The sequence below is a fragment of the Lipotes vexillifer genome, unplaced genomic scaffold (assembly GCF_000442215.2).
Source record: "Lipotes vexillifer unplaced genomic scaffold, Lipotes_vexillifer_v1.1 scaffold1591, whole genome shotgun sequence".
NCBI classification, from domain to species: domain Eukaryota; kingdom Metazoa; phylum Chordata; class Mammalia; order Artiodactyla; family Lipotidae; genus Lipotes; species Lipotes vexillifer.
Window position 1 is genome coordinate 150,991 of NW_006779799.1, and position 14,281 is coordinate 165,271.

The 14,281-nt window shown below is 36.7% G+C and overlaps 1 protein-coding gene across 1 annotated transcript in view; it reads right to left on the reverse strand.

Annotated features, from left to right (window-relative positions):
* Positions 1–14,281, reverse strand: part of LOC103068700 (uncharacterized protein C1orf101) — a gene marked incomplete at its 5' end in the record, with an annotated part of 184,464 nt that overhangs the window by 90,840 nt on the left and 79,343 nt on the right. The window contains 1 exon segment of the mRNA XM_082930961.1: positions 13,600–14,042. Coding sequence (XP_082787087.1) covers positions 13,600–14,042 — 443 coding nt within the window.

Here is a 14,281-nt window from a genome sequence, read left to right on the forward strand (position 1 = left end):
TGAGGTACAAGCACTAGCTGGCTGGTGCCTGTTTCAGAGACTAGAGTTTTAGCAGCACCACCACCAGTCATATTGCCCCCTTCTCAGCGATCTGGGTCCCAGATCTTTGGAGTCCCTTCCTTGGAGCTTCTGAGACGACATACCAGGTGACCAGTACCCTCTCCTTCAAGGTGTGGGTTCTAGGTCTGTGGAACACTTCCCCTAACTTTCTAGTTTGTAATAACCCAAATTTCTTCCCTCTGTTCCCTCTATTCTAGCCCTAGAGGTGGAACAGTCACTTCTTGTAGTTACTAGCTCTGTGTAATCTCAGTGTTCCTTTTTTTCTTTTCATTTCTCTCATATATCCAGTTCTACTAATTCCCTATATTGATTTACCTCTGTTAAGACAATTGGTTTGATTTCTGTTTTTCTGGCCAGTGGCTTACTGATATGGTTCTTGGTATGGAAGTAGTATCAAGAAACCAACCCACAAAGATGGAATCCTGGGATTGACTTCATTGTGTCCTTGGCCTTGAACACAGTATTAATCTCTTTGCCAATGGGAAAGGGATTCTATTATTTCACGGTATGCAAAACATTATAAATAAATTATCACCTGTTGTTGATTGTGATAAAGTATTTACTAAGGCAAATGCCTTAGGTGACAAAGTAGCCACTGAATTTAACCATTAATGACAGTGAAGATGGCTAAAATGATGACTGCTTCTGAGTGTCCTAGATCATTTCCAGAAAGAAAGGTTAGATCCTTACACTACAAGCTCAATTTATTATCATAGAAACAAGGTTTTATGGTATTCCTAAAAGTATCTCTTACTTATTGTAACCACAGAGTTGACCTCACTGAAAATTAGATACAAAATTTAAGTTTGCCAGTAATTAAGGTAGTGTGGTACTACCATAGGATTGACAAATAGATCAATGGAACAGAATAGAGCACCCAGCAATAGGCCTACACTTGTATGAATATTTGATTTTCAATAAAGATGCTAAGTAATACAATAGGGGAAAAAATAGCTTTTCAAGAATACTGAAGTAACTAGATATTCAAATGGAAAATAACTTTGTTGTTTCCTTGATCAAAAAAATGTCACCATACACAAAAATTAATTTGAGATCGATCATGGACTTCAATATAAATGCTAAAACCATAAAGCTTTGAGAAGACATCATAGAAGAATATTTTTTGTGACTTAGGGATAAGCAAAGGTATCTTAGAACACAAAAAAACAGTAACATAAATGAAAAAACTTTATCAAAATTAAAATTTTCTACTCATTAACAATCACCATTAAAAAAATGAATAGGCAGGTTCTGGTTCATGATAACACAGGAGGATCCTGAAATCACCTCCTCCCATGGACAACACTGAATTTACAGCTACATACAAAATAATTTCCTCTGAAAGAAGCCCTAAAACTAGCTGAGCAGCTCCTACACATCAGGTGAACAAGAGAAAAACCCACATTGAAACAGGTAGGAGAGACTGAGTCACAGTCTTGCCACAAACCCCAGCCCCAGGACAGTAACCCATGATTGGGAGGGAGAGAATTCAAAACCCCACACTTCTCCCTGAGGAGTAAACAGCTTGAACCCCACATCTGTCACCCCAACTTTTAAGACCTGCAATATAGAACTGAGCCCCCAAAACATATGGCTTCAAAAGCCAGTGGGGCTTGTGTCCATTTGACCCACAAGGCTATAGAAAACTGAGAAACAGTTCTTAAAGGCTCTCATGTGAGGACTCATGGATCCCAAGGCTCAGTGTAAAGAAGCCAACTGAAAAGTGCCCAGACTTTCTATGAGAGAGGCTTAATTGCTTATCTTAAAGTATCAGCCTGGGAGTTCCCTGGTGGTCTAGTGGTTAGCATTTTGTGCTTTCACTGCTGTGGCCTGGGCTGGGGAACTGATATACCAAAAGCCACATGGCACAGCCAAAATAATATAAAGTAAACTTTGATTATTTAAAAATAAAATAAAATAAACATTGATTATTTAAAAAGAAAGAAAAATAAAGCATTGGCCTGAGGGGCAGGTATCTAATTTAACAAACATCTAGGGTATGGCCTATTGAAATACTCCAAAGACAGAGTCTGATTGGCTCCATGTTTGTGCTCTCCCTCTGCCTCACTCCAGCTGCTGGTATCTCCCAGAAAACACCTTCTACACTCATCTTGCACCCTGGTTTTTGTGGCTGCCATCCATGGGTTGCCTCTTGATTGACTGGCTCTGGTGGCCAGTGGGGCTTGCACTCACTGGACCTGTAGCACTGTAATAGATGAAAGAGGAGGTCTTAGCTGGCTGCACCTCCAGGGCATAGCAGGCACAGTCTTTCTGTAAAAGAGGACTATTAGCTTATCTTCATAGCTATGGCCTGAGAGGCAGATCTCTAATTAAAACTATATCTAAGGGCTGACTATAATTCTCTTCAGAGACCTCATAGGGTCATAGGGGAAGTGTTATCTTTGTAGTCTCCCTCTGCCTTGCTCCAGGTTGCTGGTGTCTCCCAAAAAGCAGCTTGTACACACATCTGGTGCTTTTTTGTGGTTGCTGACTGGGGAATGCCCCTGGATTACCTGGCTCTGGTGGCCAACAGGGTTCATATCTGCAGGTCTTATAGGATTGTTAAAAAGGGATAAATAGTTCTTAACTGGCAACTGCATCCAGAGAACAGCACAGAGATGGTAGACTGAAATGCACTCCAAGTCCTTCTGTGAAAGAGACTTGTTAGCTTACATTTATAGGTGTGGACTGAGGGGCAGGCTTCTAATTAAACACACATCTAGGGGTTGACTATAATTCTCTCCAGAGACTGGGGTGGCTGGCAGGTGCACCATCGTTGCACTCTCCCTTTGCCTCACTCCAAGTTGTCAGTATCTCAGAGAAGGTAGCTGTTATACACATCTGGTGTCCCAGTTTTTGTGTTGGCCACCCAGAGAACACAACACTCAATAGTCTGGCTCTGGTGACCAATGGGGCTTGTTCTTACCGCTTCAAAAGGTTGGTAGCAAACAAAGAAACATTTCTCAAATGGCTATCAGCCTAAGGCTCAGCACTGAAGCAGCAGACAGAAATGCCAACTCCCTGAAAGAGGTACATTTGCATAGTTTAAAAGCTGTTCCCTTAGTGTCTGGCTTCCAATCAACTTGCATCTGCATGCTGAGATACTCTCCCCACTTTGAGAGAATGACAGGTCTTAGCACACCCTAAAATGCTAGGAGCCACTAAGAATAATGTAGGCGGCTTGGAAAATCACAAAGTCTTGAGAGACAACCAAGAGCTCAGGCAGTGTTGAATGATAAGGTTCATCTCTTACACAAAATGATTGCTTCAAGACTAGAAGAAGTAGTTGTTTTATTTACTGCATAGAAACCAATGCAGAGAATCAAGGAAAATGAAGAAACAGAAATATATTCTAAATGAAAGAATGAAATAACATCAATAAAAAAGGTCTTAATAAAATAGTGATAAGTAATTTACCTGATAAAGAGTTCAAAATCATGGTTGCAGTGATGCTCATTGAACTCGGAAGACGAATGGATGAACAAAGTGAGAATTTCAACAAAGAGATAGAAAATATAAGAAAGTATTAAATAGAAGTCACAGAGCTGAAGAATACATTAACTGAACTGATACATACAATAGAGGAGTTCAACAGCAGAATAGATGAAGTGGAAGAAAGAATGAGTGAACTCAAAGACAGGGCAGTGGAACTCACCAAAAACAGAGCAGGAAAAAGCAAAGTGAAGATAGCTTAAGGGACTTATGGAACATCTTGTGGACCAACATTTGCATTATAGGAGTACCAGAAGGAAAAGAGAGTGAGAAAGGGGCAGAAAAATTGTTTGAGGAAACAATGACTAAAAAACCTTTCTTGTGCTTCCCTGGTGGCGCAGTCATTGAGAATCTGCCTGCTAATGCAGGGGACATGGGTTTGAGCCCTGGTCTGGGAGGATCCCACATGTCGTGGAGCAACTGAGCCCATGAGCCACAACTACTGAGCCTGCGCGTCTGGAGCCTGTGCTCCACAACAAGAGAGGCTGTGATAATGAGAGGCCCGTGCACTGCGATGAAGAGTGGTGCCGGCTCGCCACAACTAGAGAAAGCCCTCACACAGAAACAAAGACCCAAAACAGCCAAAAATAAATAAATAAATAAAAAAAATTTTAAAAAACAAAAAACTTTCTTAACCTGGGGAAGGAAACAGACACCCAGATCCAGGAAGCTCAGAGAGTTCCAAATAAGATAAACTCCAAAAGACCCACACCAAGACACATTGTAATTAAATATCAAAAGTTAAAGACAAGGAGAAAGTCTTGAAAGCATCTTGTTGTACAAAGGGAACCACATGAGACTATCAGCAGATTTTTCAGTAATAACTTTGTGGACAGAAGGAAGTGGTATGATATATTCAAAGTGCTCAAAGTAAAAAACTGTCCTTCAGAATTGAAAGAGAGATAAAGTGTTTTCCAGACAAGTACAAGCTAAAGGAGTTCAACAACACTAAACCCACCTTACAAGAAATATTAAAGGCAATTCTTAAGTAGAAATGAAAGGGTGCTGTTAGCAACAGGAAATATGAAAGTATAAACCCAAGTGGTAAAGGTAAATATATAGTAAAATTCAGAACAATCTAACATGTGGACATGGTGAATTAATCACTTATAAAGCTAGTATGAAAGTTAAAGACAAAATAGTAAAAATACCTACAATAATTTGTTCATAGATACACAAGATAAAAAGAAGTAAATTGTGACATCAAAATGTAAAACGTGGGAGGGGGAATAAAAATGTAGACCTTTAGACTACGATCAAATTTAAGTTGTTATCAACTTAAAATAGACTATTATAAATATAAGTAATATGTTTTATATGTAAGACATATGATAACTGTAAAGGAAAAACTTATAGGAGATACAGATAAGATAAAAGAAATGAATCAAAGCAAATGACTAAAAAAGTCATTAAACCAGAAAGGAAGAGATCAGAGAAGAAAAAAGGAGAACAGAACTACAAAACAGCCAGAAACAATTAACAAAATGGCAATAAGTACATACCTATCAATAACTAATTTAAATGTAAATGGATTAAATTCTCTAATTAAAAGACATAGAGTGGTTAAGTGGATAAAAGAAAACAACCCTTCTGTATGCTGTCTACAAGAGATTCACTTCAGATGTAAAATTACAGACAGATTGAAATTGAAGGGATGGAAAAAATATTTTATGAAAATGGAAATCAAAAGAAAACTGGGGTAGCTATAGTTATCAGACAAAATAGACTTTAAAACAAAAACTATAATATAGACAAAGAAGGTCATTATATAATGATAAAGGGGTCAATCCAACATGATATAACACATATGCACCCAACATAGGTGCACCTGCATATATAAAGCAAATATTAATAGAGCTAAAATGAGAAATAGACAGCAATACAATAATAGTAGGGGACTTTCATTCCCTACTTTCATCAATAGATCATCCAGACAGAAAATCAATAAGGAAACATTGGCCTTAAACAACACATTATACCGAATGACTTAACAGATATATCCAGAACATTCCATCCAAAAGCAACAGAATATATATTCCTCTCAAGGGCACATGAAATATTCTCTAGGATAGATTATATGTTAGGCCACAAAACAAGTCCTAATAAATTTAAGAAGATTGAAATCATATTAAACATCTTTTCTGACCATGTGGTATGAAGCTAGAAAGCATTTATAAGAAGAAAACTGGAAAATTCACAAATATTTAGATATTAAACATTCTGCTGAACAAACAATGGGTCAAAGAAGAAATCAAAAAATACTTTGACACAAATGAAAATGGAAACCCAACATACCAAAATTTATGGGATGCAGTGAAAGAACTTCTAAGAGGGAAGCTCATAATGATAAATGACCTACTTGAAGAAATAAGAAATATTAACAAAAAATCTAATTTTACACCTTGAAGAACTAGAAAAAGAAGAATAAACAAAGCCCAAAGTCAGTAGAAGGAAGGAAATACCAAAGATCAGAGCACAAATAAATAATTAGAGACTGAAAAAACAATGGAAAAGATCAGTGAAACTAAGAGCTTTTTTTAAAATATAATTAATATTTAAAAACCTTTAGCTAGACTCACTGACAAAAAAAAGAGAGGACTCAAATAAATAAAAACAGACATGAAAGAGAAGACATTACAATTGATACTACAGACATAAAAATGGTCATAAGAGACTACTATGAAAAATTATATGCCAACAAATTGGACAACTTAGAAGAAATGGATAAATTCCTAGAAACATGCAACCTACAAGACTGAAGCATTGAGAAGTAGAAAATTTGAACAGACAAATTACTAGTGAGGAGACTGAATCAGTAATCAAAAGCCTCCAGAAAAACTTAAGTCCATGACCAGAATGGCTTCCCTAGTGAATTATACCAATATTTAAAGAAGAATTAATGTCAATACTTCTCAAATTCTTCCAAAAATATAGAAAAGGGAACATTTCCAAACTAATTTTACAATGCCAGCATTACCCTGATACCAAAGCCAGACAAAGATGCCACCAGAAAAAGATATTACAGGCCAATATTCCTGATGAATATAGATGCAAAAATTCTCAACAAAATTTGGGAAGATAAGTTCAACAATACATTAAAAGGATTATACATCATGATCAAGTGGAATTTATTCCAGGGTTGCACAGATAGTTCAACATGCACAAATCAATCAATGTGATATAGCACATTAACAAAATGAAGGATAAATATAATATGATCATCTCAATAGATGCAGAAAAGCATTTGACAAGATTCAACATCCATTTATGATAAAAACTCTCAACAAAGTGTGTAGAGAGGAAAATACCTCAACATAATAAAGGCCATATATGACAACCCTATACCTAACAACATACTCAATGGTGAAAAGCTGGAGGTTTTCCTTTAAGATAAGGACCAAGACAATATTGTCCACAGTCACCACTTTTATTCAAGTTCTAGCCAGAACAATTAGGCAAGAAAAAGAAATAAAAGGCATCCAAATTTAAAAGGAAGAAGTAAAACTGTCACTTACAGATGACATGATATTATATGTAAAAAACCCTAAAGACTCCACAAAAAAACAAATCATTAAAGGTGCTGGATACAAAATCAATATATAAAAATCTGTTGCATTTCTATGCACTAATAAGGAACTGCCAGAAAGAGAAATTAAGAAAACAATTCCATTTACAGTTGCACCAAAAAGAATAAAATACATAGGAATAAATTTAACTCAGGAGGTGAAAGACCCATACACTTTAAACTATACAATATTGAAGAAAGAAATTGAAGATATAAACAAATGGAAAGATTCTACATGTTCATGGATTGGAGGAATTAATATTGTTAAAATGTCCATACTACCCAAGCTATATACAGATTTAATGCAATCCTTATCAAAATTCCAATGGCATTTTTCACAGTAATAGAATAAACAATCCTAAAGTTTGTATGGAACCACAAAAGACCCTGAATAGTCAAAATGGTCTTGAGAAAGAGGAAAAAAGCTGGAATCAAACTACATTACAAGCTGTGGTAATCAAAACAGTATGGCATAGGCATAAAAACAGACCAATTGATTAGTGGCACAGAATAGAAAATCCAGAAGTAAAACCCATGCATATGTAGTTGATGAATTTATTACAAAGAAGCCAAGAATATACAATGAGGAAAGGATAGTTTCTTCAGTAAATCATGTTGGGAAAAATGAATAGCCACCTGCAAAAGAATGAAACTGAACCTCTATCTCACACCATATACAAAAATCAACTCAAAATGATATTATAGACTTGAATGTAAGATCTGATACCCTGAAACTCCTAGAAGAAAACATAGGTGGTAAGCTCCTTGGAATTGGTCTTTCAAAAGTTTTTGGATTTGATACCAAAAGCAAAGGCAACAAAAGTAAAAATAAACAAGAGGAACTGCATCAAACTAAAAAGCTTCTGCACAACAAAGAAAACTATCAACAAAATGAAAAGAAAACCTAGTGATTGGGAGAAAATAGTTACAAACCATACATCTAATAAGAGGTTAATATCCAAAATATATAAGGAACTCCAACAACTTAAGAGCAAGAAAACAAAAAATCTGATTTAAAAATGTGCAGAGGATCTGAATAAACATTTTTCCAAAGGAGACATACATATGGCCAACAGATACATGAAAACAGGTACAACATCACAGGAATGCAAATCAAAACCACAATTAGATCTCACCTCACAGCTGTTAAATGACTATTATCAAAAGGACAAGAGATAAGAAGTGTTATCTTGTAATGAGGATTTGGAGAAAAGGGAACCATGAATTGTTGGTGGAAATGTAAACTGGGGCAGCTACTATGGAAAACAGTATGCAGGTTCCTCAAAACAATAAAAATAGAACTACCATATTATCCAGCAATTCCACTTCTGGGTATTTATCGAAAGGAAGCAAAAACACTAATTTTAAAAACTATATGCACCTCCATGTTCACTGCAGCATTGTTTATAATAGCAGAGACATGGAAGCAACCTAAGTATCCATCGATGGATAAATAGATAAAGAAGATGTGGTAAGTATATATACAATGGAATATTTCTCAGCTATAAAAGAGAAGGAAATCCTGCCATTTGTGACAACACTGATGGACCTAAAGGGCATTATGCTTAGTGAAGTAAGTCAGACAGTGAAAGACAAATAACATATGATCTCATTTATATGTGGAATCAAAACCAAAACCAGGGCTTCCCTGGTGGCGTAGTGGTTGAGAGTCTGCCTGCCGATGCAGGGGACACGGGTTCGTGTCCCGGTCCGGGAAGATCCCACATGCCACGGAGCGGCTGGGCCCGTGAGCCATGGCTGTTGAGCCTGCACGTCCAGAGCCTGTGCTCCACAACGGGAGAGGCCACAACAGTGAGAGGCCCACGTATCGCAAAAAAACAAAACAAAACAAAACAAAACAAAAAAACCCCAAACCAATACCACCATGACCTCATAGATACAGAGAACAGTTTGATCATTGCCAGGAGTGAGGGATGGGTGAAATGGAAAAAGGTGGTTACAGGTACAAATTTGCAGTTAAAAAATAAATGTCATGAGAATATAGTGTACAACATGATAACTATAGTGAATAATATTGCAATTTGAAAGTTGCTAAAATAGTAGATCTTAAAATTCTCATCACATAAAAAAATTTGTAATTATGTGTGGTGATGGATCTTAACTAGACTTAATGTGGTGATCATTTTATAAAATATACAAATATTGAATCATTATCTTGTACAACTGAAACCAATAAAATATTACATATCAATTATACCTCAATATTAAAAAAAAGAATTTAGGTCAATTAAGATATTCAGAAAAAAAAGATATTCAGAAATAATTTTCAAAATTTCAAAACTAACTTTTGGTATAAATATCATTGTGAAACCAGCTAATAGCATTAAAAACTTTAAAAAATTAGTTATCCACTTTTGTGTATGGGTGTTATACTCAGTTTTTTCTTCAAAAATTAATGATTACTTATGAAGCTTAGCACCATAGTGGCCAATAATTATAACATTCTAATACCACTATAGTTCATCAAATCTAAGATGCTATCATATGTAAGACTCAACCCAATTTCAAAGACGTTAAATGTTAAAAAAAAAAACTAGAAAACTGTGCCTTAGAAATGATGAAATATTGTGGTGGTGGTAGTAGTAGTAGAAACAGCAGAAGTGGTGATAGTTGTAGTAGTAACACATATATATATATATAGTGCTTATTATGTGCCAGGTGCTCTTCTAAGCCCTTTACATATATTAACTCATTTAATCCTCATAACTAAAGTAAATACTATCATCATCAGCATCATCATCTCCATCAACAACAACATCAAAGATTTAAAAACTTGCTCATTGTCATCAGCTAGTAAATGATAGAGCCAATAGTTTATTTAAAAATGCAAATTTGGGAGAGTGCACAAGATGGTGGAGTAGAAAGACCCTAAGCTCACCTCAATTCATAGGCACACCAAAATTACAACTATTTACAGTGCAACTATTGATGATAATGACCTGAAAACTGGCAGAAAAGATTTTCCACAACCAAAGAAGGAACCACAATGAGAGGGTTAAGAAGAATGGAGATTCAGTATAGTCAAGACCTACATCCCTGAATCAGCAACCAAAAAATGGAAGATAATCACTATTGCAGAGGTTCTCCCCAAGGAGGGGGTGTGTCCCTACATTGGGCTCCCCAGCTGAATGTTCTGCACCAGGAAGAAGAGTTCCCAGAATGGCTGGCTTTGAAGGCCAGCAGGGATTGTGACTCTGCTCTTAAAGGGCATGCACAAAATCTCACACATTCCTAGTCCTAGCACAGAGGCAGTAATTTAAAAGAAACTGGGGTCAGACCCATTTTCTGAACTTGAAGAGACTCCTGGAGGGGCAGGAGGCAACTGGGACTCCCTCTGGGAACATAGACTCTGGTGGCAGCCATTCTGGGGAGCTGGTTCTACCACAAGGACATTGGTGCTGGCAAGTGCTCTTCTGGAGTCCTCCCTCTAGCCTATTCTGGGGGTTTACCAGCCACCAGTGGATGGCACCATCCACAGCCCCCCCTCCCAGCCAGCCATCATGGGACCCAGCCCCACCACCAGCAGGATGGCATCAGCCTTGGGACTCCCTGGACAGTACAGCCAACTATGTCAGGACCTGGCCCTGTCCACAAGCAGCCTCAGTGAGAAGGACCTGGCAGCCAACCAGGTGGGGGCCAGCCCCAACCTACCAGTATACTCACAGGCAGCCCCGCCACAACAAAAGGGCCCACTCAGCCCACACAGTGGCAACCCTAGATCATACAGCTCGGGTGACCAGGGGGGAGTGTACTGCTGGTCCCCATAGGACATTTCCTACATAAGGCCACTTCTCCAAGATTGGGAAATGTAACCAATGTACTTAATACATACATATAAACACAGAGAATTAGGCAAAATGATGTGACTAAGGAATATGTTTCAAATTAAGGAATAGGATAAAACCCAAGAAGAAAAACTAAGTGAAATGGAGGTAAGCAATCTACCCAATAAACATTCAAGGTAATGATCACAAAGATGCTCAATGAACTCAGGAGAAGAATGGATGAACAAAGTGAGAAGTTTAATAAAGAGTTAGAAAATATAAACAAGAACCAAACAGAGCTGAAGAATATATTAACAGAAATAAAAAATACGCTAAAACATGAAAATTTTAATGTTTCATAGTCCTTTGTATATTTTGATTGGTAGCTAGTATTGTGAAAGGTTGAATTGCAAGTGGACAAATATACATTATACATGCAATTCTTGGAAAGAAAACCTATGAGAGCGTATGCAGATATTGAAGCTAGATAATCAAAGAAAGTTGCACTGTGCTGAAGAAAAGTGTAAATCTTTGTTTTTGTTCTGGAAGGAGCGAGTACCTCAGCTTCAGAAAAGTGAGTTAAATATACTCCTTGTTTCTTGAAACATGCTCAATCCAGTCTTGTTTATTGTATTTTACTTTTCCCCTGTATCTTCTCCCCCCATTCCCTTCCCTCATAATAGGCACCCATAACATATAACAAGCAAGTATGATGCTTTACTTGTTTGATATATGTCCTTGGCTATCTTTGTATTCTTATAAAAAGAACAATACTTTTTTTTGCTTCTGATTTGTGTGTAGTTGTTTGTAATTTTAATAAATGTTACGTAGTAACATTTGATATGTCTCAGTTTCTTATTCAACACTATTTTTCATTCAAGACTATGTTTTAAGGTCTATCCATGTAATTGTATATAAATCTAAAGCAGCTTTATTTGTTTCAAAACCTGTTTATGCCAGATTGCATTATTATTGTAATTGTGGACTTAAACTAAATATTATGGACTGGTTAAATACCAGTGTAAAAATAGAGTTACTCGGGGCTTCCCTGGTGGTGCAGTGGTTGAGAGTCCGCCTGCTGATGCAGGGGACACGGGTTCGTGCCCCTGTCTGGGAAGAGCCCACATGCCGTGGAGCGCCTGGGCCCGTGAGCCATGGCCGCTGAGCCTGCGCGTCCGGAACCTGTGCTCCACAACGGGAGAGGCCACAACAGTGAGAGGCCCGTGTAATGCAAAAAAATAAATAAATAAAATTTTTAAAAAATTTAAAAAATAGAGTTACATGAAAACTAAGTTTGGAACTGCTTTGGAAAGTTTTGATAAAACAAGTCACAGAAGAAATTGCTGAGCTAGGTATGAGCAAGATAACACTAAAAGGCTGGGGAAAAAATTATAAAAATCTAGAACTTTGGCTGTTTTGCCACTGTCTTTAAATCCCCCCCACCCCTGGCTATTTTAAAGAAACTGAAATGCAAACTAAGAGATGATGTCTTATGAATAAGACTGCAAGAAAGGAGATGAGGAATTACAATCAGTGGGCTAATTTCAAAGCAAAGTCTGTGGTCCTATATTAAAAGATTGACTAATGAATGTACATTCATCTATTTAAGTTAAAGTAGAATGTTTCACATATAGCACTTTCCTTTTTTAAATGATTCTTCACTTTAACTTACTTTGGAATTAAGTGAACACTTCCATTCCACTGTATCAATTAAGAGGCCCACTATTCTTTATGCTTAAGAAAGCTGAGCCTAGAAAAGGCGAGTGGGGAATAGAATATACAATATTTGGGAAGAAATTACAGTAACATGTAAAAATGCCTATGCTATAACATTACCTAGGAAAGTAGTATACAAAATAATATATACAGTATATTTATGTCTATTGTGGTAGATTGTTTATAAAGATGGCTGCAGTAATTCCTCCCATTCCTGTATGTAGGTCCATTTACAGTGTAAGTTTGCTGTTCTATTAAGAAGTAGAGTCTATTTCCCCATCATGTTAATCTGGGCTGGCCTTGTGAATTGCTTTGACGAATAGAATGTAGCCAAACCTAGGCCTTGTGGCTTCTGCCTTCACCATCTTGGAACGCTGCCCTGAGATTGCCATGTGAAGAAGCCAGGTCTAGCCTGGAGGATAGAGGACACATGGAGCAGAGACAAGTGCTCCAGCTGAGGCCCCTTATACTAACAAGCCAGTACTTGCACCAAACATTTGACATGTGAATGAAGCCATCTTACATTATTCTGTCCCAGGCAAGCCACCAGATGACCACAGCCTCATGAATAAATCCAGATGAAACCAGCAGAACTGCCCATCTACTCATAACCCAAATTGTTGATCCACAGAACTTGTTGTTTGAAGCCATTAGGTTTAGGGATGGTGTTATAGTGCAATAGATAGCAGATAGAACTCTATAGAGCAGTCATGCACTATATAAAAAAAAGGAAGTGAACAATACAATTGACAAAGAATTCTACAGGAATGTGTTTTTAAGTGGCAAAGAGGCCCTGGATATTGAAAGTAAAAATTGTTGCTCAGGAATTAATGACTTACCATATCATTATTCATTAAAAACTTACATATTTCTCAACATTTTGAAAGCTAAATTTGGAGGGAAATCCATTCTTTTAAATGTTAATATTATAATTTTACATTTATTAAAATCAAATGAAAGAATTTTAAAATATTAACTTACCATGGTTTTAGTGCAGTATCCTGAGGCAATTTCATAGTGAACCTGATTTTTCTCTTCCAATATTTTTGGGCCATATGATTCTACAATAATATACAGCCCAATATTTTCTGGATAGACTATTTGAGCCCAAACTGACAGGTTTTGTCCCTTGTCCAAAAGATAAAAAACACGAAAAATATCATTATGAAATGCCATGTAGGGGCATTTTTCTTTTGTTTTGAAAGCTATACTTTTTGCTTCCAGCTTTAAGGGATATTCCTGTGGATGTATTGTGCCATTTTCAAAAACATGTATGAGATACATTTTACCAGATGTATTCAAGGAAATTAATGATTTTATTGTGCTATTTGTCCATAAATGCAGCTTTACTGCATCTTTAATATTAATCTTGAAATAAAACATCACATTATTTTCCATTTTTACCACAATATTTCCATAATAATCTGGAAAAAAGAGAGAAAAGTTTGTGTTATTCTATGTTGACATAAATTCATGATGTTTTATTTAAGTGCACTATTAACCAAAATAATTTCTTTCATAGTGATTATTTATATACTTTGAGAAAACTCAGGCACAAACCCATAACATTACAAGATGTTTGAGAGCTTCTCTCCCACTTCGTAGCAGAGCGGTTTTTTTTTTTCTGCATACATTTCTCCTCACATTCACTCTATCACTTTTT